General features: G+C 39.1%; 1 protein-coding gene across 1 annotated transcript in view; it reads right to left on the bottom strand.

The window, feature by feature from the left end:
• The window catches only part of LOC150076555 (pre-piRNA 3'-exonuclease trimmer-like), a 202,122-nt gene that overhangs the window by 52,490 nt on the left and 121,965 nt on the right, over window positions 1-27,667 (bottom strand). The window contains exon 9 of the mRNA XM_090387381.1: window positions 3,369-3,463. Within this exon, the coding sequence (XP_090243507.1) occupies window positions 3,369-3,463 (95 nt within the window). The remainder of the gene's footprint in view (window positions 1-3,368; window positions 3,464-27,667) is intronic.

Here is a 27,667-nt window from a genome sequence, read left to right as displayed (position 1 = left end):
ACACCTTTATATATATAAACTCTAAAAGGAAAGGGAAGAATCAGATTGGTCCACTTGATAACAATGGTTTGACTGTAGCTTCTCAGACAGCTGCGAAACTAAATAGTATTTTGCATCTGCATTCACACATGAGGATTTATTCACGGAAGAGAGGGCCAGATATTTATCAAACTCTAACAGTTAGTTAAACGATTTTTTTAATAAGTGAGAGAAAAATGTATGAGAAATTGTATATTCAGACATCTAATATATCTGAATAGATCCCATCCACCTCAGGTGGATGGGATCTATTCAGTTATATTAAATGAGGTAGCAAAGAGAGTTGGTAGTTTTGTGGCACATCAGCATCTAAGGCTATTGTAGCAAAGAGTAAGCAAACCCTTAGCCATAATTATGAGAGTATTCTGGACTCAGGGGAGTCCCCATGGACTGGAGATGTGCAAATGTATCTCCAATTCACAAAGGAGGATCAAAAGGCGACACGAGTAATTACAGACCTGTTAGTTTGACTTATGTTCCAGGGAAAATAATGGAGTCACTGGTTAAAGAAAAATTGCAGAATCACCTAAACAAGACAGCAATAATAATTCAGACACAGCATGCATGGGTTTGTTAAGGGTAAGTCTTGTCTGACCAATTTGATTGGATACTATGATGTGGTCACAAAGGAACTGGATGCAAAAAATAATATTGATATCATATACTTGGATTTCAGGAAAGCTTTTGATATTGTCGCACATGGAAGACTACTGTACAAATTGGAGCAGTATGGCAATAAGGGCAAGTTGGTACAATGGATAAAAGGATGGTTAAGTGAGAGAAGACAGAGAGTGGTAATCAATGGATACTGCTCTTCTTGGACTAATGTTATTAGTGGTGTTCCCCAAGGCCTATGTTGTTTTGTATATTTATCAATGATATTGATGACGGTATATCAAGCTTAATGTCAAAGTTTCCAGATGATACAAAGGTTGGGAGGGTTGTTAATAACAGTAATGACAGTATGCTGCGACAACACAATCTGGAGAAGTTGAGCAGATGGTCTGAGAAGTGGAGACTGAAGTCTGATACTGACAAATGCAAAGTACTGCATATGGGTAACTCCAGAGAAATGTACTAACTGGATGGCATTACACTCGGGGTAGTGGAGAATGAAAGAGACCTGGGGGCAATTGTGCAGTCGGATATGAAGTTTACTGAGCAGTGCAGACAGGCTGCCTGAGTAGGTCATGGGGTCTTGTCAATGATATACAAGAATTTTGGTATCAGGGATAAGGAGGTGATTATCCCCGTGTATAAGGCAATGGTCAGGGCAAACCTTGATTACTGAGTACAGGTCTGGAAGCCTCATTTTAAAAAAGATGTAGAGTTGCTAGGACGAGTACAGAGAAGAGCAACAAGACTGGTGAGAGGAACAAAGGGGTGCACTTACGATTAAGGCTTAAGTTCTGCAAATTGCAGCATCTGGAGACTAGGCACCTGCTAGGCGATCTGACTGAGGTGTATAAGGCCTTGAATGGATCGAGCAGGCTGGATGCTGATAGGATTCTATTCTTCCACTTGCTCATATTAATCACCTGAGAAGGTGATTAATAAATTCAAATTGAGGAAAGACAATTGTAGAATAGATGTGCAGAAATTTGCCTTTAACCAGCAGGTAGTTGATTGCTAGATCAAACTTCCATCTGTTGTTTTGGAATTTGAGAGCTTAAATAAATTCAAGGCAGAACTAGACAAACATTTGGAACAAATGGATGGGTGAAATGGGAAGGTTTTTTTTTTTTTTTTTTTTTGGCTGATACTGTATAAGCTTTCTTTCTTTAAATCGTATGCCTCTACTAATGCTAATGACCTTTAAAAATATATTTATGTACATATAGCTTCATTATTAACATTAGCAGAGGCATATGATGGAAGAAAGGAAGCTTATAGGACATCAGCAAAAAAAAAAAAAAGAAAAAAAAAGAACCCTTCCCATATCACGCATCCAATTCACTCCAGAACTTTGTCTAGTTCAGCCTTGATTTTATGCCCCCTCAGGTGTGGAGTCTGAACAAGAGGAAGAATCCCATCAGCATTGAGCTTGCTCAATCCATTCAAATCCTCAATCAGATCACTTTGCAGGTGCCTCCTCTCCAGACTCTGCAATTTGCAGTACTTAAGCACTTCTTGGTAAGAGGACCCCTTTGTTTCCCTCACCAATCTTGTTGCCCTTCTCTGTACTCGCTCAAGCAACTCTACATCCTTCCTAAAATGAGGACCTCAGACCTGTATGCAGTACTCAAGGTGTGGCCTGACACCATTTCCTAATACAAGGGGACAATCACCTCCTTATCCTTACTAGCAAAATTGCTATATATCATTGCCAAGATCCGATGAGCTGGAACAACCCTGCCACATGAAAACTAGATAGGGCCACTTAAAAAATGAAAATTTAATAAACAAGAAAAATAATGGGTTACAGAAAAATGACTTCCTTTCTGGATTAGTTGAAGTGATATTTTATATCATACTCAGAATTAAGAAAACTCAAAAATTTATATGTTACAAGCATATAAATTTGTTTTTGTTTTGAAACTTGAACGATCAAATGGTTGATCGTTCAAGTTTGACTGTGGTCAATACTCAGTGCCTTAAGATTAGTGCCTTAAAGCTTAGTTCCTTAAGCGTGGGTGGACTTCAAAAATAATGTGTTGTACTGAATTTTTCTTCATAACTATTTCATTTCAATACAACTGAAAAAGCATTAGAAATAATGGAAGTCAACTGGGTAAGATAATTAATGATATTAGTTATATTACCAAACTGGTTAGATTAGTTAACATACTTATCTGGGTAATATAACTTTATTAGTTATCTTACCTAGACATCAGCTGAGAATGGTAAGATATAACTAGTTATCTTACTAAAAATTTTTGTTTGTTGTTTGGTTTTTAGGAGCATTAGCAACTAAGGCCATGTTGCTCCGGGATATGCGGTGGTTATTCCCTGACCTTTCCGCATCCTCCGTATTTGGTGGTGACAGGCTCGAACCCCGGTCTAATCAAGAAGCGTGTGCTACGCACTGCTTCTCCTTCCCACCTGGCCGGAGGCGCCTATGTTTGGTTTTTAGGAGCATTAGCAACTAAGGCCATGTTGCTCCGGGATATGCGGTGGTTATTCCCTGACCTTTCCGCATCCTCCGTATTTGGTGGTGACAGGCTCGAACCCCGGTCTAATCAAGAAGCGTGTGCTACGCACTGCTTCTCCTTCCCACCTGGCCGGAGGCGCCTACTAAAAATGGTATGATAACTAGTGATATTAGGTGTGCATATATAAAATATAGCCATATATTTAATACATTCATCAAACAAAAATCTCCAACTTACATTTCTAATGAATGAAACAAACTTTTGTTAGACATTTTCTTCAAAATCTTTCTCTCTTCTTCTTCATTTAAATATGGTATACCTTCATATGCAAACTAAATAAATAAATAAATACCAGAAGGAATGCATTATTAGAAACCAGCACTTGCACTGAATCTTTAAAACATTGCATTTCTTTTAACTGTTATTTTAACAACTGGTGTCTAAGAATGGAAGTTAATTTTAAAAGTTGTATTCTAATGTGAAGGATAAGCAACCAGCTGACTTTGGGTCACAGCTGCCCATGGGTCCTTTTGGTGCAGCCCGCAGTGTTTGACCAGTAAGCTAAAATGTTGCCCATCTACAAATTTTGATAAACCAAATATGCAAAATCATAGAAAAATGATAACAAGAAGGAAAGTTACAGCATTTGGTATATTCATAGCTGCAGTTGAATATACCAACCATATATAACCAAAAGTTTATTAAAATAAATTTAAATAAAATAAAACAAGATAAAATTAGATGTAAAAATATAATACAGTAACACGGCACATGTTACTGTAGGAATGGCTCCAGATCATATAAGGAGAGTACAGAGGAAATGTATGTGGCTAGGACAATATATACATTATAACTCAAGCCAACAAGTGTAATTAGAGCCCTAATGGATAGGGCTGGATCCCACTGCAGCACCTCTGAGGATAGATCAGAGGAGATTACATATCACACTGAATCTCTGAAAATGCGGCTACCCTCGAAGCGTTTGGAGAAATATATTCAAGAAGTTGAACAAGGATGAAGAATATTATGGACTTGTCTGACAGACTGTGTTCAGTATTTGTGAAAGAGACTGCAAACATTATTACCATGTTAGCCAAGATTTTTGCAGCTCTGGCGAAACTAAGTTTTTTTATTTATTTACTATTTTTTTATTTTATTTACTAATATATATATTTAGTCGTTTTATTGACTAAATTATTTTCTATAAGTAGCTTTATAGTCCTAGTCAAGCTGCTTGGATTATTTGAATTTAGAGTGATTTTGAAAGTTAATACTTAGTGTCCATAGATATTACCATTCATAACTTGCCACCATTCTTAGACATTCTTAGACAGAATAGTGTAATGTAAATCTCAAACTACATAGCATAAGGTTTAACGTAAAACTAAATAGCGAAATACGTAGCACTGCATTAGAAATCTGTTAGAGTAGTATAGTATTATCAATTAATCAGTAAAATTTATTAATTATATTAAATTTCATTGTTAATTAAATTATACTTAAATGGAATCATGACCCAGACTAGAGCAGCAAAGCAGCAAGCACAAAGAAGCAGTAGTACTGTGGCTCACGGGAGAACCAAAGGAAACGATTCTCCAATGCATCAAAGTCTAAAAAAATGTGCGAATTTTGAAATGTTTGCAGACCTGTCTAGAACAGGACATCATCAAGCCAAGCTGCACCTGGCACACACATCTTTGTGTGTGCTAGGTGCAGAGACTGTGAAAAAAGTATGTGCCAACTCGGCGTTCTGATGGGCATCTAAGAGAGTTTGAGGTGTAGGGTATATGCACTTGAAGAAATTAATATGAGGTTAATATAACTTGATGTTATATTAACATTAATATAACATCAAGCTCTCAGCTGCCTAACTCAATGCCAGTGCTCACTCCTGTGTATCAGGCAACACAGCGGCAATCTCCAAAGCAGAATGCACTGGTCCCACAGTAACCAGTTATTGTTGGTGACTCTTTTGTCAGGGAGATGGGGAATATATTATACAAAAAGGAAAGGTGGAACAGGACCAGGGTATGTCTGATAGGGGAGAAAGTTGAGGACATTGCAGGGCAGATATCATCTTTTAAGAGCAGAGAAGGTGATATTGTTGTACACACTGGCACTAATGACCTTAAGAATAAGAGATCTGCAGATTTCCTTAATAAATAAAGTAAATTCTTTTTTCAGTCAATGCTGAAAAAATGTCGCGAGTTAGGGTAAATTTGCAAGTGTCTGCAATTCTGCCCAGACATGATAGGAGGGAGTATATGATGAGAGCCTTGTCAATAGATTTGGCCCTAGAGAGATTATGCAAGAGTCATAGGTTAGAATTTTTTTCAGCATGGTCTGTGCTGGCTAACAAGAGAGACTGCTTCTACAGGGATGGGATACACTTAAATAGAAAAGGTGCAAGAATATTTGCTGATGCTATCGAGGCAGTGTTAGATGGGTCAGTAAACTCTAGCTTGGGAGGATTCACAGACTAAATGATTAACAGTAACTGCGGGCAAAGGCAAAAGTGATTCTTGCACTGCTTCTATTGTAATGAGTAGCAGCCTAGAGAGCAAGTTGCTGGGGATTTCAAGAGCTGATAGGAGTCATCTGGAACAATTAAATAAATACATGGGCTGTGTTAGTGTAACTAAGAGTAAGAACATGTGCATGTATATTTGCATGTACACCAATACTAGAAGTATAGCAAATAAATTTGATGAATTAGAAGTGCTGACCAACGCAGAGGCAGATATCATTAGGATACCAGAGACATGGTGTCACACAGATATAAGCAGTGCAGAATTGGAATTTGGGGAGTAAATGTGTACAGAAAGGATAGACAGGGTAGGAAGGGAGGAGGGGTTATGGTGTTAATTAAGAAACACAAAATCTAAGGAAGTGCATCAAGTTGACATGGGTGGACGGTGCAATGTTGAATTTGTTTGGTGTGACATAAACATTGGAAAAGGAAAAATAAGAGTAGGAGTGTGTTATAGGCCTGATGACTCAATGGCACAATGAACAGTTGTGCAGAAATATACAGTGGGCCAGTAAATCAGAATGTCTTGTAATGGGGAACTTTAACATAAACACTGGAAATTGTGGCATGGTCACTCGCACGCTAGCAAGACTTTTGTGGATTTATTGGAGGATTGTTTTCTACAGCAACATGTTCGAGGGGAAACCAGAAGGAGTAATACTCTTGATCTGATTATCAGAAATGATTATTCATGCATTAAGAATTTGCAGATAAAAGAACCACTAGGTGACAGTGATCGCAGTGTACTGATGTGGGGCGGAATTTACTTTAAGATGTAACTACCATCAAGGGTTATTGTTTTCGAAAAAGTGACTATAGTGGTCTCAGGCAATTTTTAAATTCTATACAGCAGGATCAAGTGAAGATGTTACCAATGGTGAATTCTAAATTGGAAGCCTTCAGGGACTAAATCTTGGAGGCTACTAGGCTTTTCACACCAACTAAGAAATACTGTTCATGGTTTGGGCCTAAATGGTGTCAGATGAATTAATGAGGCTCTTGGCAGAGAAGAAAAATTAATGGGATGCATATAAATTATCAGGTGACACAGAACCCTATGGCAGATATAAGCTACTCTGTAATCAAGTCACAAAGGAGGTTAGGCAGATTAAGAGGTGGTAGATGACTTTCATCAACCGGTGAAATACCACCACTTTGCTTATTGGAGGCTTGAAGTGGTGAAACCCATGTTTAGTCTCTAGAGCAAAGTTTCCAGCATCCCACTCCCCCCATACTTCTCCTTCAACCCATGCATGGTACTAAGTACTATAGGTTTTGATACCTTTCGTGTTTGGGGTTTTCATAAAAAAAAAAAAAAAAAAAAAAGAGTTCTTTATTTATGTAAAATCTAGAAGGAAGGGGATGAATCAGATTGGTCCACTTAAAATTGATGGTTCAACTATTGATGATCCTGCTCAAGTAGCTGATAAATTTAATGAGTATTCTGCATCGACATTTGCACATGAGCAGTTATTCAAGGAGGGGAATGCCAGAAGTTTATCGAACAATAACAGGGAGATAACTGATTTTGTAATAACTGAGAGCAAAGTGGAGGAGAAATTGTTGTAGTTAACATGAAAAAGGTACCTGGGTTGGATGGAATCTATCCAGTTATATTGAAGGAGGCATTGAGGAAGTTAACCAACTCTTAGCCTTAATTATGAGAGCATTCCAAGATTCATGGGAGGTCCTCCATGGGCTAGAGATGTGATGTATGTATTCCCAATTCACAAAGGAGGTTCAAAGGGTGACACAAATAATTCTAGACCTGTTAGTTTAACTTCTGTTCTGGGGAAAATAATGGAGTCACTGGTTAAAGAGGTGATACAGGATCACCTAGACAAGACAGCAGTAATAGTTTAGACACAGCATGGGTTTAGCATTAGCATTAGTAGAGGCATTTGATGCAAGAAAGCAAGCTTAGGCAGCATCAGCCAAAAAAAAAAAAAAAAAAAAAAAAAAAAAACGACTTCCACTTCACCCCTCTGTTCGTTCAAAATACCTGTCCAGCTGAGCCTTAAACTTATTTAGGCTATCAACCTCCACCACAAGGGATGGGAGTCTGTTCCACCAACCAACCACCCGCTGGCTAAAGGCAAAAGGTTTGTTAAGAGGAAGTCTTGTCTGACCAATTTAATTGAATACTATGATGTGGTCACAAAGGAACTGGATGCAAAAAATAATTTTGATAACATACACTTGGATTTCAGGAAAGCTTTTGATACTGTTGCACATAGAGGAGAGAACTGCTGTAGAAATTGGAGTGGTATAGCATTAAGAGCAAGTTGCTGCAATGTATAAAGGGATGGTTGAGTGGGAGACGGCAGAGAGCAGTAATAAACGGACACTGCTCTACGTGGACTAATGTTATCAGTGGAGCTCCAAGGGTTCAATGCTGGGCCCATTGTCGTTTTGTGTATTTATCAATGATATCAATGAAGGTATATCAAGCAAATATAAAGTTATAGAATTCTTATAGTACCGTGATAATAGACTAAATATAAAAATAGCGAAATGCTTAAAGTGCGGTACTCACCTTGAATATAATCTGCAATAGTTTTATGAAAAGACTGATGGCTAAATTTAAGGTGGAATGGTTAAGTTAATGCTTTAAGGTGGGATAAAATTTAATTTAACGGAATTTTAAAATAAGCGCAAGGAAGCAGAAGTGCACTACTCCATCCCTGGTTGTCATAAAGGAGAAAAAATACTTAATCTGGAACATAAAAGAATTGATTGGTTATAATAGTTAATCTGGAACATAAAATAATAGTTAATCTGGAACATAAAAGAAATGGTTAAGTTAATGCTTTAAGGTGGGATGAAATTTAATTTAACGGAATTTTAAAATAAGTGCAAGGAAGCAGAAGTGCACTACTCCATCCCTGGTTGTCATAAAGGAGAAAAAATAGTTAATCTGGAACATAAAAGAATTGATAATGCCAATAGTCGTGACGACAAACTTTCATTAAATTATAACATCTTCAGTTAGCTGTGTTTAGTGAGAAGTAACGCGTGCTGTATTTTAAAGAATTTTCTATACTCTCGTGATACTCTTTGGAACACACGGAAATCTCAGATGTGAGAGATTCCAAGCCGAAGAAAGGTGAAAAGGGAAGTTTTGCGTTTAGGATGTTGAGATTAGTATTGTGTCGAAACAATTCGATAATGAGGGCTTCATATTGAAGAATTTTGTGGCTGGTTTTTAGTCTTATAATGGTGATAGCGGAGTCAATTAAAGGGGTGTGAGCATGTATTGTGAGTTCTGTACTAGTTTGTCCCGATCTAAGACTATTATAGTGGAAGTATGTGTGAGTGTTGGAGGTTTTGGTAGAACCAAACTTGGTAGCAGTACTACCAATATAACAGGCATCACAGTTTGGTTGACATTTAATCAAGTAAATTATATTGTTGAAATTGTTGGTTGGGTATTTGTGTGTGTCTTTGTAAGTGCTGAATAAGGATCCGAGTTTATTATAAGCTGAAAAAATGAGGGCGATATCTGTACCTGTAAACACACGGTGGAACTGTCTGGCAAGTTCATTATGGTATGGGAGGATGTGTGTATATTTGCGTTGGATTCTTAACAACAGATAACACTTTGACAAAACGTACCTCCCTTTCCATTAATAACATCCTTGAACTCACTTCACTATTACTAGATGCCCGATATTTCAGATTCAACAGTAAAATTTTCCAACAAATATTTGGTTTACCCATGGGTTTAGGCATCTCCACCCCCCCTGTCAGAAATTTACCTAGCTACAATAGAGAACCAAATCTTACAACACTTCCCTCCAGAAATAAAATTATACACACATTACGCTGATGACATACTCATAATAGGCAATAGGTCCACTATAGACAATCTCTTTTTAAAATTTAATTCAATACATGATAGGTTAAAACTCACTCTTGAACTTGAAACCAACAACCAAATTAATTTTCTCAACCTCACCGTTTACAAAACAGGTACCAAACTAGGTACAAAGATTTTCAGAGAAAATACACATACAGGCAAATACCTACATTTTGCTTTGCACCACCCCCTCTGCACAAAAAAAGCAGTTTTATACAACCAAATACAAAATGCCCTCAAATATAGCACCTCACAAAATGACTTAACCAATGAACTTCAATACCTCACAGAAAAATTTACAGCTAGGAACTACCCAACCCAACTCATTCAACACACTATTTCCATAGCCAAAAGTAAAATTAACAATCCACCAAAATCCACTACCAACGCAAATATACACATCATCCGCCCATACCATAATGAACTTGCCAGACAGTTCCGCTGTGTGTTTAGAGGTACAGATATCTCCTTCATTTTTTCAGCTTATAATAAACTCGGATCCTTATTCAACACTTACAAAGACACACACAAATACCCTACCAACGATTTCAACAATATAATTTACTTGATTAAATGTCAACCAAACTGTGATGCCTGTTATATTGGTAGTACTACTACCAAGTTTGGTTCTACCAAAACCTCCAACACTCACGCATACTACCACCATAATAGTGTTAGATCACGACAAGCTAGAACAGAACTCACAATACATGCTAAAACCCACCCCTTTAATTGACCCCTTTAATTGACTCCGCTTTCACCATTATAAGACTAAAAACCAGCCACAAAATTCTTCAATATGAAGCCCTCATTACCGAATGGTTTCAACACAATACTAATCTCAACGGGTGCCTCCGTAGCCAGGTGGGCAGGAGCAGCAGTGCGTAGCACACGCTTCTTGATTAAACCGGCATTCGAGCCTGTGCCCACCAAATACGGATGATGCGGAAAGGTCAGAGAGTGACCACCGCATATCCACGGAGCAATATGGCCTTAGTTGCTAATGCTCCTAAAAAAACCAAATAACAATAAATAAAATAATAACAACTAATCTCAACATCCTAAACACAAAACTTCCCTTTCACCTTTCTTCGGCTTGGAATCTCTCACATCTGAGATTCCCATGTGTTCCAAAGATCATCACGAGAGTATAGAAAATTCCTTAAAATACAGCACGTGTTACTTCTCACTTAACACCGCCAACTGAAGATGTTATAACTTAATGAAAGTTTGTCGTCACAACTATTGGCATTATCAATTCTTTTATGTTCCAGATTAACTATTTTTTCTCCTTTATGACAACCAGGGATGGAGTAGTGCACTTCTGCTTCCTTGCGCTTATTTTAAAATTCCGTTAAATTAAATTTCATCCCACCTTAAAGCATTAACTTAACCATTCCACCTTAAATTTAGTCATCAGTCTTTTCATAAAACTATTGCAGATTATATTCAAGGTGAGTACCGCACTTTAAGCATTTCGCTATTTTTATATTTAGGTATATCAGGCTTCATGTCCAAGTTTGCAGATGATATACATGGATTGGCAGGGTTGTTAATGACAGTAAAGACAGTATGCTACTGCAACAGGACCTAGAAAAGTTAGGCAGATGAGCTGAACAGTGGCAACTGAAGTTTAACATTGACAAATGCAAAGTACTGCATATGGGTAGCAGTAACCCAAAAGAAATGTACCAACTGTGTGGTACTGCACTCAGGGAGGTGGAGAATGAAAAAGACCTGGGAGTAATTGTGCAGTCAGATATGAAGTTCTCTGAGCAGTGCAGCTGGACTGCCAGAGCAGGCCATGGAGTTTTGTTAATGATATATAGGAACTTTTCTAGCAGACACAAGGAGGTGATTATCCCTTTATATAATGCAATGGTCAGGCCACAACTTGAGTACTGCATACAGGTCTGGAGGCCTAATTTTAGGAAGGATGTCGAGTACAGAGAAGGGCAACAAGGCCAATGAGAGGAACAAAGGGGTGTGTGCTTACAAATAAAGACTTAAGTTCTGCAAGTTGCAGCATCTGGAGACTAGGCACCTGCGAGGTGATCTGAGGTGTATAAGGACTTGAATGGTTTGAGCAGGCTCAATGCTGATGGGATACTTCCGCTCGCTCAGACTAAGAACCTGAGGGGGCATAGATTCAAACTGAGGGAAGACAGTTGTAGAATAGATGTGCGGTAGTTTGCCTTTGGGTAGTTGATTGCTGGAACAGACATCCATCTGCTGTTGTGCAGGTTGATAGCTTAAATAAATTTAAGGCTGAACTAGACAAACATTTGGAGTGTTGTTGTTGTTATTTGGTTTTTCGGAGCATTAGCAACTAAGGCCATACTGCTCCGGGGATATGCGGTGGTCATTCCTTGACCTTTCCACATCCTCCATATTTGGTGGTCACAGGCTTGAAACCCGGTCTAATCAAGAAGCGTGTGCTACGCACTGCCGTTCCTGCTCACCTGGCTATGGAGGTGCCCATTTGGAGTGACCGGATGGGCAAAATGGGAAAGCTTTCTTTTTTTTTTTTTTTTTTTTGGGCTGATGCTGTATAAGCTTGCTTTCTTGCATCATATGCCTCATCTAATGCTAACAGTCATGTCAAAGATAAAAGATCCTGTATCTATCAAGGGTATAAGTGGAATTATATATGAGATCAAATGTCTGGATTGTGGAGAGTATAATGTTGAGGGAATAGAAAGGGTTTAAAGATCATATGGGGCAACACTTTAGAGCAATAGAGACTGCAGGCTATAGGAAATCTGCTGTGGCTGAGCAGTTCTGGGAGGAGGACCATCAAATTTCTTCAGAAGATGCTGTCATTGTTGATTGTTCACATAAGTATTGGCATGGGAAATGGCACAAGAGCTTGCAGATTTGTTCTTTAGAAGGTAATACCATTAATAGAGCTGAGCATCTGTATTCATCCCCCTCTCTGAAACTATAATTCTTGGACAGGATGAACGGTTCCACCAGGCATGCTCTTGAGCCATTTCCAGTCTCCATACACATGCAGAGGATAATTCCCATGCTCCTACAGTAACATTCTATGAGCCATGGTCCTGCTGATGTTATTTAAGGATGTGCAGTGACAGTGAATCTCCATTGTTGATAAAGGGGGCAATTGCCTTTGAATGCTACAGTGTTGTTTTTTGTAACTTATCGAACCCCCAAGGCCTATTTGAAGAATTAGCATTTAGCATGTTTTAACTTTTAAAATGAAACTCGTGTTCGTCTGGAATAAAGAGGAAAGTTTATTGATATGAATACTAAGAGAGAGGGGGGGTGGAATATAAGTAGTATAAGAAATAAACACAACTGTAATCCGTTGAATATAATGGAAAGCAGCAACAGCTTTATCGACATTCTACACCAAATATACTAGTAGTATGAGATTAAATAAAATGTAACATGTCTACATGAGTCTGGTCGAGATTGTGAACTGGAAATTTGAAGAATTTTGAGCTCTGGAGAACAGATAGGTTTTTGAAAACTTTTGCCATTTTATTGACCTAATTAACATATCAAATCATATCTGATAAATAGCTTATAGTCCTAGTTATGCTGTTTAGTTTATGTTTAAATTTAACTAGACATTTTGTAAGTTTCTTAATATACATAGAACGTTTGTATCAGTGATTTAAATACTGTTGTTTCATAACTTATACTTAAGTGTTTGATTTTACTCAAAAGATTTAATTTTAGAAGAGATAATATTTAAGGATGTTAATTATTTTTAGGGGAAAATTCTATTTTTACTTGAAGTAAATAGCTGTCTTGAATGTTTGAGTCACGTAGGTTTGCATCAATGAGATAATTTTATTATTTATTATAATTAATTAATACATTACAAATGTAAGTATAGCATAATGCAAATAACACAAATTTGATATGATAATAGTAGTATTAGTAGTAGAGGCATATGATGCAAGAAAGCAAGCTTACGTAGCATCAGCAAAGAAAAAAAAAAAAAAAAAAAAAACATTTCGCACATCCATTCTCTCTCTCTAAAAGTTTGTCTAGTTCCACCTTGAATTTATTTAAGCTATCAACTTCCACAATGAACAGATGAATGTTTGTTACAGCAATCAACTACCCACTGGCTAAAGGCAAATTTCTGCACATCTATTATACAACTGTATTTCCTCAATTTGAATTTATGCCCCCTCAGGTTTTTAATCTGATTATAATATGTATTACTGTTGCATAACTGGAGAACAGATAGTGCCATTACTGCATTTACGTATATTACTTTAGTGTGGCATTCTCAATTATATTGAATTTTAAATGGAAATCATGCTCCAGACTAGAGCAACAAAGCAACAGACTCAAATTAAAGAGAGTACTGTGGCTTGGGGAAAAACCAAAGGCAGCAATTCTCATATGAATCATGGCCTAATGAAATGTACTCTTTGTGCAACGTTTGCAGACCTTTCTGGAACAGGATAAGTTACAGCCAAGAGGGTTGTCTTTATGTATGTTTGATGTAGAGTGTGTGAAGAATTAAACTCCAACTCAGCATTCTAATGTGCAATTATGAGCGCTTGAAGAATAGGATGATACCCTTGAAGGAATTAAAATGGGGCCTATAAAGCTCTCAATTGCCAAACTAAGTGGCAGAGCTCACATTTGTGCATCAGGCAACACAACAAAAATTGCCTAGGCAGAATGTGCTAATCCCACAGGAGGTGGTTATTGTCAGTGTCTCTACTGTCAGGAAAATGGGACACTGGTGTTCAAAGTAAGTGCATCACCTAGGAATTTTACATTTCTAACTTTAATGTAACATACCATCCCTTTTTTGCAATGGTATGTTACATATATTTCTATTTGTGATTAGCATCACAAATAGAAATATAAACAAAAGATATTTATTAATAGTTAAGACAAAGCTAAGTAATATTTGACAGGTGATCTCAAAATATTCCAAAATGAGCTTTTGCAACCTTTATACAACAGTTTTGGTAAACACGACAATTATTGCTGAAATGTTATCAGAAGCCCTCAGTTTGCTTCAGTTTATCATTTTAAATGGAAAACAAAATGAAAAGTTCACCAGGTACAAACTAATATTCAGTTGAACTGCCTCTGGCCCTGATGAAAGTAGCACACTGTTGAGGCAGTGACAAGATCAATTTCTGAAAATAATCAACTGATAGTTCGTGGTTCCAAACAAGAATTATGGCTTCCTGAAGTTCACAAAGGGTCTTTGGTTTCTTTCTGGCAACTGCAGATTCCACACGATGCCAACAGTTCTCTATAGGATTCAGGTCCGGGCTGTTTCTTGGCCAGCTAAGGGTTGTAATGGACCATTCTTCCAACCATTTTTTTACCTGTAACAAATGTAAACACATTACTGTCAAACCTCTAATGCAAAAATAAAGCTAAAATAACTACAGGAGTGCCTACTTACACTTTTCACCAAATGACAAGGAACAGAGTCATCCTGAAAGATGCAGTTACTTGGCAGGTTGAAATGGTCTCTAATGGTTGGCAGCAATTTGCCTTCCAATATAGCCAGGTATCCATTGGCATTTATGGAACCTTTTATAAATAGCAGGTGACCTACTCAGTGATACGAAATGCACCCCCATATCATTTTGCTGGTAGGGAATTTCACTGTAGACACCATACAGTCTGGATGGTTGTTCACCATGTCTACGGCGAATCGTTTGTCTCCCATCAGGGCCAGGCAGGCTGAATTTCTTCTCATCCGAGAAAATAACTGAATTCCACTGCTCGGGGGTCCATTTGACCTGCTTCTTACACCAAATTAATCGGGTCTTTTTCATTTTTTGTATGACAAGGGGCTTCTTCTTAGGACAACCAGCTACAAGCCCATTTTTGAAGAGGTGTCTTCTGACTGTTACTGCACTTGCTTTCACTCCAATATGTTCTTCCCATTCTCTTTGCAGCTCAGACGAAGAAGCTTTACGGTTTTTAAGGCATAAGTGCTTCAAAACAGTGGTCCTCTTTTGGCATAGAAACTCATTTGCGTCCAGTTCCTTTTTTCCTATTAGCAGAACCAGTATTCTTGAGTTTGGAAAGAAATCTACTGATTACAAGACACTCTATAAGCAATATGACAGGAAGAATATAATTCCTCACATAAAGCAACAATAGCACTCTTTCTTCGTGGCATCAACTGCACATAACTCGCCATCCTGACACAAGCACAGAATAAATGCAATTCTTGCAGAGCATGTTTATATACCTGAAAGTAACAGCTGATGGAATATTACATCATCACCTACGTGTGTCAATCTTGTCTGATGCAATCTATAAGAAATATTGCCATATACTTACGTTATCAGACGACAATTATAATTTTAAGGGGTGATGCACTTTCTTTGAACACCAGTGTATATTGCACAAAAAGGGTTGGTGGAATAAGTTCAGAGTATGTCTGCCCGAGGGGGGAATGCAGACGACATTGAGCAGATATCTTTTAAAGGCACAAAACGTGATATTGTTGTATATGTCAGAACTAATGATGTTAACAGTATGAGATCTGTTGACTTAACAATTACAGGACAATGTTGATAAAAGTTATGAGAGGATTGAATCTGAAATTGTCTACTATTCTGCCCATATACAATAAGAGGTAGTACATGCTGAGAGCCTCATCAGCCAATTTGGCCATGAAGAGACTGTGTCACTTAGATATAAGGAATGCAGAATTTCAATATGTGGAGTACAATGTGTACAGAAAGGACATAGTATATGGTGGGGGGGTGCTCACCCAACCCCGCATTTCATAACTTTTCTGATGCAATTTAACTCAGTAAAGATCAGTCATGTGAGTTATTGTGTAGTTTCCAAAGTGTGGTGTTAGCACAAGTAAAGCCACATGATGCAAAAAAGCAGGCAAAAAAAAAAAAAACCTACTAATTTCACCCATCCACTCGTACCAAATGTTTGTCTAGTTCTGCCTTAAATCTATCAACTTCTACAATGACAGATGGAAGTCTGTTCCAGGAATCAACCAAACACTGGCTAAAGGCAAATCTGACACATTTATCATGCAACCGTCTTTCCTCAATTTGAATTTATGCCCTCTCAGGCAATTATTCTGAGCAAGAATAAGAATCCCATCAGCATTGAGCAAATTCAAGGCTTTATACACCTCAATCAGATCACCTCATTGGTGCCTAGTCTCCAGACATTGTAATTTGCAAAACTTAAGCCTTTCTTCATAAGAGCAACCCTTTGTTTCATTCACTAATCTTGTTGCCCTTCTCTGCACTCGCTTCAGTAGCTCTACATTCTTCCTAAAATAAGGCCTCCAGACCTGAATACAGGTTTGGAGGCCTCATTTTATTGGTGTGGCCTGACCACTGTTTTATACAAGAGGATAATCACCTCCTTATCCCTGCTAGAAAGATTGCTGTATATCATTGACAAGACACCATGAGCTAATCTTGCAGACCGTCTGTTCAGAAAACTTCATATCTGCCTGCACAATTACCCCCAGTTCCTTTTCATTCTGTACCACTGTCAATGTAGTACCATACATTTGATACGTTACTCTCGGGTTACTGCTTCCCATATGCAGTACTTTACATTTGCCAATGTTAAACTTCAGTTGCCACCTCTCAGCCCATCTGCTCAACTTTTCTAGATCCCGTTGCAGCAGCATACTGTCATTAATGTCATTAGCAACCCTGCAACCTTAGTATCATCTGCAAACTTGGACATTAAGCCTGATATACCCTCATCAATATCATTAATAAATATAGAAAACAACAATGGACCCAACACTGAACCCTGAGGGACTCCACTAATAACATTTGTCCACGAAGAGCAGTGTCCATTGATTATCATTCTCTGTCTTCTCCCATCAACCATCCCTTTAGAATTTCCTTTATCCTTAGCAGCAATTTGCCTCCAATGCCACACTGCTCCAATTTGTGCAGCAGTTTTCCATGTGCAACAGTATCAAAAGCCTTTTTAAGATCCAAATATATGATATTAAAAATTATTCCCTGCATCCAGTTGATTTATGATCACATCATGGTATCCAATAAAATTGGTCAGCCAACGCTACCCCTTAACAAAACCATGCTCCCAGCTATAATTGAAGTCTTGTCTAGATGATCCTGCAATGCTTCTTTAACCAGTGCCTCCATTAATTTCTGTGGAACAAAAGTTAAACTAACAGGTCTGTAATTACTTGTGTTGCCCTTTGATCTTGCTTTGTGAATTGGGGTCACATTTTTACATCTCCAGTCCATGGGTACCTCCCCTGAGTCCAAACAGGCTCTCATAAGTATGGCTAAGAATTTGCTTAATACTTCTGCTGCCTCCTTTAATATAACTGGATAGATCCCAGGTGCCTTTCTTACATTTATCTTAAACAATTTCTTCTCCACTTTGCTCTCAGTTTATTACAAAATCCTCTAGATTTTGTAATAAATTCACCTCTGACATTCCCTTCCCTGAATAACTCCTCATGTGTGAATGTAGATGCAAATACTCATTTATTTTGTTAGCTACCTGAGCAGGATCATCACCAGTAAAACCATCGACATCCAGTGGACCAATCTGATTCATCCCTTTCCATCGATCAATTCGGCCCTGGAAAGAATGTGCAATTCTCAAGGAGTAGAATTTTTCTCAAACTGGTCTCAACTTGTTAACAGGAGAGACTACTTCTACAGGGATGGGATACACTTTAGCATTAGCATTAGCATTAGTAGAGGCATACGATGCAAGAAAGCAAGCTTATTCAGCATCAGCCCAAAAAAAAAAAAAAAAAAAAAACCCTCTCCCATTTCACCCCTCCGTTCGTTCGAAATACCTGTCCAGTTGAGCTTTAAATTTGTTTAGGCTATCAACTTCAACAACAAGTGATGGAAGTCGGTTCCACCAACCAACCACCCGCTGGCCAAAGGCAAATTTCCGCACATCTATCCGACATCCGTCCTTCCTCAATTTGAATTTATGCCCTCTGAGGTGATTATTCTGAGAAAGATGAAGAATCCCATTGGCATTGAGCATGCTCAAACCATTCAAGGCCTTATACGCCTCTATCAGATCACCTCGCCGGTGCCTAGTCTCCAGACTCTGTAATTTGCAAAACTTAAGCCTTTCTTCGTAAGAGCAACCCTTTGTTCCATTTACTAATCTTGTTGCCCTTCTCTGTACCCGTTCCAGCAGCTCTACATCCTTCTTAAAATGAGGCCTCCAGACCTGTATACAGTACTCAAGATGTGGCCTAACCATTGCCTTATACAAGGGAATAATCACCTCCTTATCCCTGCTAGAAAAATTCCTGTATATCATTGACAAGACACCATGAGCTACTCTTGCAGCTCGTCTGCACTGCTCAGAGAACTTCATATCTCCCTGCACAATTACCCCCAGGTCCTTTTCATTCTCCACCACTGTCAGTGTGGTACCGCAGAGTTGATACGTTGCTCTGGGGTTACTGTTTCCCATATGCAGTACTTTACATTTGTCAATGTTAAACTTCATTTGCCACCTCTCAGCCCATCTGTTCAACCTTTCCAGATCCTGTTGCAGCAGCATAGCGTCAGTAGTGTCCTTGACGACCCTGCCAACCTTTGTATCATCTGCAAACTTGGACATTAAACTTGATATCCCATCATCAATATCATTCATAAACACCGAAAACAACAACGGACCCAACACTGAACCTTGAGGAACTCCACTAATAACATTAGTCCACGTTGAGCAGTGTCCATTGATTACCACTCTCTGTCTTCTGCCACTCAACCATCCCCTTATCCATAGCAGCAATTTGCCTCCAATGCCACACTGCTCCAATTTGTGCAGCAGTCTTCCATGTGCAACAGTATCAAAAGCCTTTCTAAGATCCAAATATATAATATCAAAGTTATTCCCTGCATCCAGTTCTTTTGTGACTACATCATAGTATCCAATCAAATTGGTCAGGCAAGACCTGCCCTTAACAAAACCATGCTGCGTCTGAGCTATAACTGAATTCTTGTCTAGATGATCCTGCAGTGCTTCTTTAACCAGTGCCTCCATTAATTTACCTGGAACAGAAGTTAAACTAACAGGTCTATAATTACTTGTGTCAGCCTTTGATCCTCCTTTGTGAATTGGGGTTACATTTGCACATCTCCAGTCTATGGGTACCTCCCCTGAGTCCAAAGAAGCTCTCATAATTATGGCTAGGGGTTTGCATACTTCCTTTGCTGCCTCCTTTAATATAACTGGATAGATCCCATCCACCCCAGGTGCCTTTTTTATGTTTATCCTCAACAATCTCTCCTCCACTTTCCTCTCAGTTATTACAAAATCATCCAGCTCACTGCCAATGTTTACTTTACCTACATCATTCTCCTTCCTGAATAACTCCTCCTGCGTGAATGTAGATGCAAAATACTCGTTTAGATTGTTAGCCACCTGAGCAGGATCCTCAACTGTTGAACCATCAATATCCAGTGGACCAATCTGATTCATCCCTTTCCTTCTCGAGTTCAAGTATGTAAAGAACTCTTTTCTGTTTTTCTTTGCATCCTTTGCCAAGGATTTTTCGTAGTCTGCCTTTGCCTGCCTAATCTCCTTTGTGACTTGGTTACAGACCAACTTATATCTATCATAGGCTTCCATGTCACCCATTAATTTATATGTATCCCATGCATTTTTCTTCTCTGCCACATGTCTCATTAGTTCATCTGACAACCATTTAGGCCTAAACCTTGAACAATATTTCTTAGTTGGTATGTAAAGCCTGGTAGCCTCCAAGATTAGTTCCTTGAATGCTTCCCATTTTGAGTTTGCTGTTGGTAACATCATCAGTTGGTCCCACTGTATAGAATTTAAATACTGTCTCAGACCATCATAGTCGCCTTTACGAAAACAAAAACCCTTCCCTTTACCTCTGATGGTAGTTACCTCCTTGAGTAAATCCCACTTCAACACACTGTGATCACTGCCACCTAGTGGTTCATTTATCTGCAGGTTCTTAATGCATGAAGAGTCACTACTGATAATCAGATCAAGAGTATTGCTCCCTCTTGTTGCCTCACGAACATGCTGGTGTAGAAAACAATCATCCAATAAATCCACAAAAGCCTTGCTAGTGTGCGAGTGACCAACCCACAAATTCCAGTCAATATCTGGGAAATTAAAATCCCCCGTTATAAGACTCTCTGATTTACTGGCCCACTCTATTTCCCTGTACAATATCTTATTATACTCATCAGAGTCATTAGGCCTATAGCACACTCCTACTCTCAATTTTGATTTCCCTATGCTTATGTCACACCAAACTGATTCAGCACTGCCCTGTCCATCGATGTCGACTGGCTTCACTTCCTTGGACTTTATGTGTTTCTTAATTAATAGCATAACCCCTCCTCCCCTCCTGTCCTGTCTATCCTTTCTATACACATTGTATTCCCCAAATTCCAGTTCCGCATTACTTATATCTGTGTGACACCACGTCTCTGATATCCCAACAATATCTGCCTTTGATGTTTTGAGCAATACCTCAAATTCATCAAATTTATTTACCAAACTCCTAGCATTGGTGTACACGCAGGTATACATGCACCTGTTTCTATTCTTAGCTACCCTAACACAACCCATGTGTTTACTTGTAACGCAATGACTACCAGCAGTCTCTGAAATATCCTGCATCTTGTTTTTCAGACTTCTGCTCATTTCAATAGAAGCAGTGCAAGAATCACTTCCACCTCTGCCAGTGGCTACTGTTAATCTATTAGTCCTTGTATCCCCCCCAACTAGCAGTTTTCCGACCCACCTAACACTGCCTCGACAGCATCAGCAAAAATTCTTGCACCCTTTCTATTTAAGTGTATCCCATCCCTGTAGAAGCAATCTCTCCTGTTAACAAGTACAGTCCAGGCTGAAAAAAATTCTACCCCTTGAGCCTTGCACAATCCCTCCAGGGCCGAATTGATCGACAAGGCTCTCATCATATACTCTTAAATAGACACTTAAATAGACACATCATATACACTTAAATAGAAAGGGTACAAAGAATATATGCTGATGCTATTGAGGCAGAGTTACTTGGGTCGGAAAACTGCCAGCTTGGGGGGATACACGAACTATAGATTAACAATAGTCACTGGCAGAGGAAAAAGTTATTCTTGCACTGCTTCTATTGAAATGAAATTAAGCAGCAGCCTGGGAAGCAAATCAATGGGGGGTTTCCAGGACTGCTTGGAGTCATAATGGAACATGAGCTGTATCAGGGTAACTAAGAGTAGAAATAGGTGCATGTATACTTACATGTACACCAACGCTAGGAGTATAGTTAATAAATTTGATGAGCTTGAAGTGTTAGTCAAGACATCAAAGGCAGATACTGTTGGGATATCAGAGACATGATGTCACACAGACATAAGCAGTGCAGAATCGGAATTTGAAAGTACGATTTATATATAAAGGATAGATGGAACAGGAAGGGAGGAGGGATTATGCTGTTAATTAAGAAAAACATAAAATCTAAGGAAGTGCATTCAACTGATGTTGGTGGACAATGCAATGTTGAGTCTGTTTGGTGTGACATAAGCACTGGGAATGGAAAAATGAGAGTAGGTGTGTGTTATAGGCCTAATGAGTTTGTTGGGTATAATAAGAAACTGTACACAGAAATAGAGTGAGCCAGTAAATCAGAGAGTCTTATAATGGGGGATTTTAATTTCTGAGATATTGACTGGAATTTGTGGATTGGTCACTCACTAGCAAGGCTTTTGTGGATTTATTGGATGACTGTTTTCTACAGCAGCATGTTTGGGAGGCAACTAGAGGGAGTAATACTCTTGATCTGATTATTAGTAGTGATTCTTCATGCATCAAGAATCTAGGAATAAAGGAACCACTAGGTGGCACTGATCACAGTGTGCTGACGTGGGATTTACTCAAAGAGGTAACTACCATCAGGGATAAAGGGAATTGTTTTTGCTTTTATAAAGGTGACTACGGTGGTCTGCGACACTATTTAAATTCTAAATGGTGGGACAATTGATGATGGTACAAACAAGCAAATTCAAAATGGGAAGCATTCAAAGATTTAACCTTGGAAGCTCCTAGGCTTTTCATACCAACTAAGAAATATTGTTCAAGATTTAGGCCTAAATGGAAGTCAGATGAACTAATTCGACATGTGTCAGAGAAGAAAAATGCATGGGACACAAATAAATTAAGAGGTGACACAAAACCCTACGACAGATATAAGCTGGTCTGTAACCAAGTCACAAAGGAGGTTAGGGAATCAAAGGCAGGTTATCAGAAATCTTAAGCAGTAGATTTAAAGAAAAACAGCAAAGAGTTCTTTGCTTATGTAAACTCTAGAAGGAAGGGGACGAATTGGATTGGCCCACTTGATATTGATGCTTCAACTGTAGATGGTCCTGCTCAGGTAGCTAACAAACTAAATGAATATTTTGCATTAACATTCACACATGAGGAGTCAATCAGGGAGGGGAATGCCAGAGGTGTATTAAACTCTGGCAATAAGCTGGATAATCTTGTAATAACTGAGAGTAAAGTGGAGGAGAAATTGTTGAAGATTAACTTAAGAAAAGCAACTGGGGTGGATGGAATCTATCCAGTTATATTAAAGGAGGCAGCAAAGGAAGTAAGAAAACCCTTAGCCATAATTATGACAGCTTCCTTGGACTCAGGGGAAGTATCCATGTACTGGAAATGTGCAAATGTGACCACAATCTCCAAAGGAGGATCAAAGAGAGAGACAGGTAATTACAGATCTGTTAGTTTAACTTCTGTTCCAGGGAAATTAATGGAGGCACTGTCAAAGAAGCACTGCAGGATCATCTAGACAAGACTTCATTTATAGCTTGGACACAGCATGGGTTTTGTTAAGGGGAAGTCTTGTCTGACCATTCTGATTGGATACTATGATATGGTCACAAAGGAACTGGATGAGGGGGAATAACTTTGATATCATATATTTGGATCTTAGAAAGACTTTTGATACTGTTTGCACATGGAAGACAGCTGCACAAATTGGAGCAGTGGCATTGGAGGATGGCTGAGTGGGAGAAGATAGAGAGTGGTAATCAATGAACACTACTCTTCGTGGACTAATGTTATTAGTGTAGTCCCTCAGGGTTCAGTGCTGGGTCCATTTTTGTTTTCTGTATTTATTAATGATATTGATGATGGTAAGTCAGACTTAATGTCCAAGTTTGCAGACGAAACAAAGGTTGGCAGGGTTGTTTATTACACTAATGACAGTACACTGCTGCAACAGAATCCAGAAAAGTTGAGCAGATGGGCAACTGAAGTTTAACATTGACAAATGTAAAGTACTATATATGGGTAGCAGTAACCCCAGAATAACGTATCAACTGTGTGGTACTATACTGACAGTGATAGAGAGTGAAAAGGACTGGGGGGTAATTGTGTAGGCAGACATGCAGTTTTCTGAGCAGTGCACACAGTCCACAAGAGTAGCTCATGAGGTCTTGTCAATTATATATACAGGAATTTTTCTAGCAGGGATAAGGAGGTGATTATCCCTTTGTATAAGGCAATGGTTAGGCCAAATCTTGGGTACTGTACACAGGTCTGGAGGCCTCATTTTAAGAAGGATGTAGAGCTGCTGGAACGAGTACAGAGAAGGGCAACAAGGTTAGTGAACGGAACGAAGGGTTGCTCTTACGAAGAAAGGCTTAAGTTTTGCAAATGACAGTGTCTGGAGACTAGGCACCGGTGAGGTGTACAAAGCCTTGAATGGGTTGAGCATGATCAATGCTGATGGGATACTGCCTCTTGCTCAGAATAATCACCTGAGAGGGCATAAATTCAAATTGAGGAAAGACAGATGTAGGACAGATGTGCGGAAATTTGCCTTTAGCCAGCGGGTAGTTGGTCAGTGGAACAGACTTCGATACCTTGTTGTGGAAGTTGATAGCCTAAATAAATTTAAGGCTCAGCTGGACAGGTATTTCGAACGAGCGGAGGGGTGAAGCGGAAGGGTTTTTTTTTTTTTTTGGCTGATGCTGCATAAGCTTGCTTTCTTGCATCATACGCCTCTACTAATGCTAATGCTAACTTCAAATTCATCAAATTTATTTACTATACTGCTAGTATTGGTATACATGCACCTATTCCTATTCCTAGCTACCCTAACACATCCCATATACCAGCCTGTTTCACGATGACTGCCATCAGTCCCTGAAACATCCATCACCCCTCGCTCCAGGCCGTTTCTGATTCTAACAGAAGTAGTGCAATTACCTTCACTTCTGCCTGCAGCTACTTTTAACGTTTTAGTCTGTAAATCCCCCCAAGCTAGTAGTTTTCCAACTCACCTAACACTGCCTTGATAGCATCAGCAAATATTCTTGCACCCTTTATATTTAAGTGTATCCCATCCCTATAGAAGCAGTCTCTCCTTTTAACAAGCACAGACCACGCTGACAAAATTCTACCCCTTGAGCTTTGCACATTCCCTCCAGGGCTGAATTGATTGACAAGGCTCTCATCATGTACTCCCTCCTATCATGTCTGAGCCGAATTCAGGCACTTTCAAATTTAACCCTAACTCACAACTTTTTTGCAACATTGATTTGTACTTGTTAAGTAAATCTGTGGATCTCCTACTCTTAATGTCATTAGTACTAACGTGTACAACAATATCACCTATTGTGCCCTTAAAAGATGATATATGCTTTAGAATGTCATCAACTTTTGCCCCTGACAGACATACCCTGGTACTATTCCATCTATCCTTTTTACACAATATATTCCCCGTCTCCCTGACAATAGAGTCACCAAAAATAACTAGTTCCTTTGGGACCAGCGCATTCTACCTTGGAGATTGCTGCTGTTGCGTGATGCCCAGAAGTGAGCTCTGGCATTGAGTTGGGCAGCTGAGAGCTTGACCGTCCCCTCATTAATTTCTTCGAGGGCATCTACCCTACACCTCAAGCTCTCGTAGACGCCCATCAGAACGCTGAGCTGACGCCTAATTTCTAGACATTCTCTACACCTGGCACACACACACACAAAGACATCCTCCTTGGCTAGATGTTGCACACGTTCACAAGTTGCACATTTTTTTAGGCTGTGATGCGTTGGAGAATCGCCCCCACTCAGTTCTCCCCTGAGTCACGGCACTCCTGCCACTTTGTGCCCGTTGCTTTTCTGCTGTAGTCTGGGACATGATATTTTAAATTAATAAGATCAATAAATTTAATTAATTATTTGTCAATACTACACTACAAAGGGTACTAGGAAAGTTTTGCAATACAGCTTTGTTTATTTAATTTTTTCAAAATAATTTCCTCTACATTCAATACACCTCTCCATCCTCCGAAACCAATCTTTAAACCAGTTCTGCCAAGTTTCACTAGGGAGTAAAGCACACTCGTTGTCCCAAGCCCGTAGAAGGTCCTCATCACTGGAAAACCGCCTCCCTTTTAGCTTCATTTTCACATGCGGGAACAGTGCAAAGTCGCAGGGAGCAAGGTCTGGACTGTAGGGAGGGTGCTCGAGAAGTTTCAGTCCTGTCGTGGTCAAATATTCGGTGCAGGCTTTGGCGCGGTGAGCTGCAGCATTATCGTGATGGAGGTACCAGGTGTCCATTCTTGACTTTGGCTGCAGGTTCTTCATAGATCCAATGACTTTAGGCAGGCATTGTTCAGTATACCACTTAGCTGTGACTGTCTTCTGCGAGTCCAAAATGACACGTTCCACAATTCCACTCGATTTGAAAAATACAGCTATCATTTTCTTCTTTACAGATCGGGATTTTCTGACAATTACGGGTGTGTCGTCATCATCAAAGACCCAAACTTTGTTTTGAGCCTTGGTCGGCAGATCGTAATAGTACAGCCAAGTCTCGTGACCTGTCACGATGTTGTTCACTTACCGAGATTGTCCCTTATCAAACTTTTTTAACATCTCCCGGCACCAAGTCACACGTCGTGTCATCTGCTCTTCAGTCAGTTGATGCGGCACCCAGAGAGAACAAAGTTTCTTCACGTGCAAATGATCTTGCAGAATCGAACGAATTGCTGGTGCATTTAGGCCCAAAGTATCCTCTATCTGTTGGTAGGTCATTCGCCTGTTTTCGTCAAGCATTTTCCTCACAGCAGTAACGTTTTCCTCCGTAACTGACGTTCGTGGCCTTCCCGGCCTTCCCGGCCTCTCAGAATCCTCCAGAGTGAAATTTTCCCTTTGGAATTCTCTATACCACCTGAATATCGTTGTACGATGTGGACAATCATCATCTAGTGCAAGAGTCATTTCTTCTAAGCACTGGTCTATGGTTAAACCACGCACGAAATTATACCGCAAAACTGTCCTTATCTCATTTTGTGACCACGATGCCATCGCAAGCACTTTACACTCTCACTACTAATGAATAACTGAGCCCATGGACTTGGCACGGCGGCTACTATGCACGTATGAACATGTCTCAACATGCAGCAACAAGCAGCTTCCTGTGATTCATTGTTGCGTCATATTGCAAAACTTTCCTAGTACCCTTTGTATCTAATAGAATCCTAAATGCAGTGATGCGTATTACGCTATATAATTCTATGTTAGAGCTACCTAGTTACCACGATTAAAAATTTGAATTCTCTACCACTCTATACAAAAACAATGGCTGCAAGATTCGAACGAAACAACGGTTTTATGTATATTAAGTAGTAATCTACAAAAACACTTTATCTAAATTAAAAATAAAAATAACCAGCGTAACTAGAACTATAAGGTTATGTATAAAGTACAATATAAAATAACAATTAGGGAAATAAAATGGCACACTTATCGCTTTTTTAGAGCCTATAATTCACAGCTGTAATTTTTAAGGAGTGTCAGCGCCCTCTTCTGAATTGGCTTCTATAATTCCCGCTCTCTCTTCCAAAACAGTCCAAACACGTGCCGACACCAGCCAACATCCATTTACTGTTCAACTTCAAACTCACAGAACCAACTTTTCATCTTCCTCATTTATTCATTCAACTGCCGTTTTCTGGAACAACCTTCCTTCATACGTATTTCCTGAAAATTACAGTCTACAGAAGTTCAAGTCTAATGTCAACAAATATCTTGTTTCGTCTTCTCAACATCCAACCCAAGCACAGTACTAAGTACTATAGGTTCTAATACCTCTCGTGTTTGGGGTTTACATAAAAAAAAAAAAAA

The sequence above is a fragment of the Mastigoproctus giganteus genome, chromosome 13, assembly GCF_048544385.1.
Source record: "Mastigoproctus giganteus isolate SK-2022 chromosome 13, ASM4854438v1, whole genome shotgun sequence".
Classification (NCBI taxonomy): Eukaryota; Metazoa; Arthropoda; class Arachnida; order Uropygi; family Thelyphonidae; genus Mastigoproctus; species Mastigoproctus giganteus.
The sequence above is the reverse complement of the archived record's forward strand: the minus strand, read 5'-3'. Positions and strand labels throughout refer to the sequence as shown.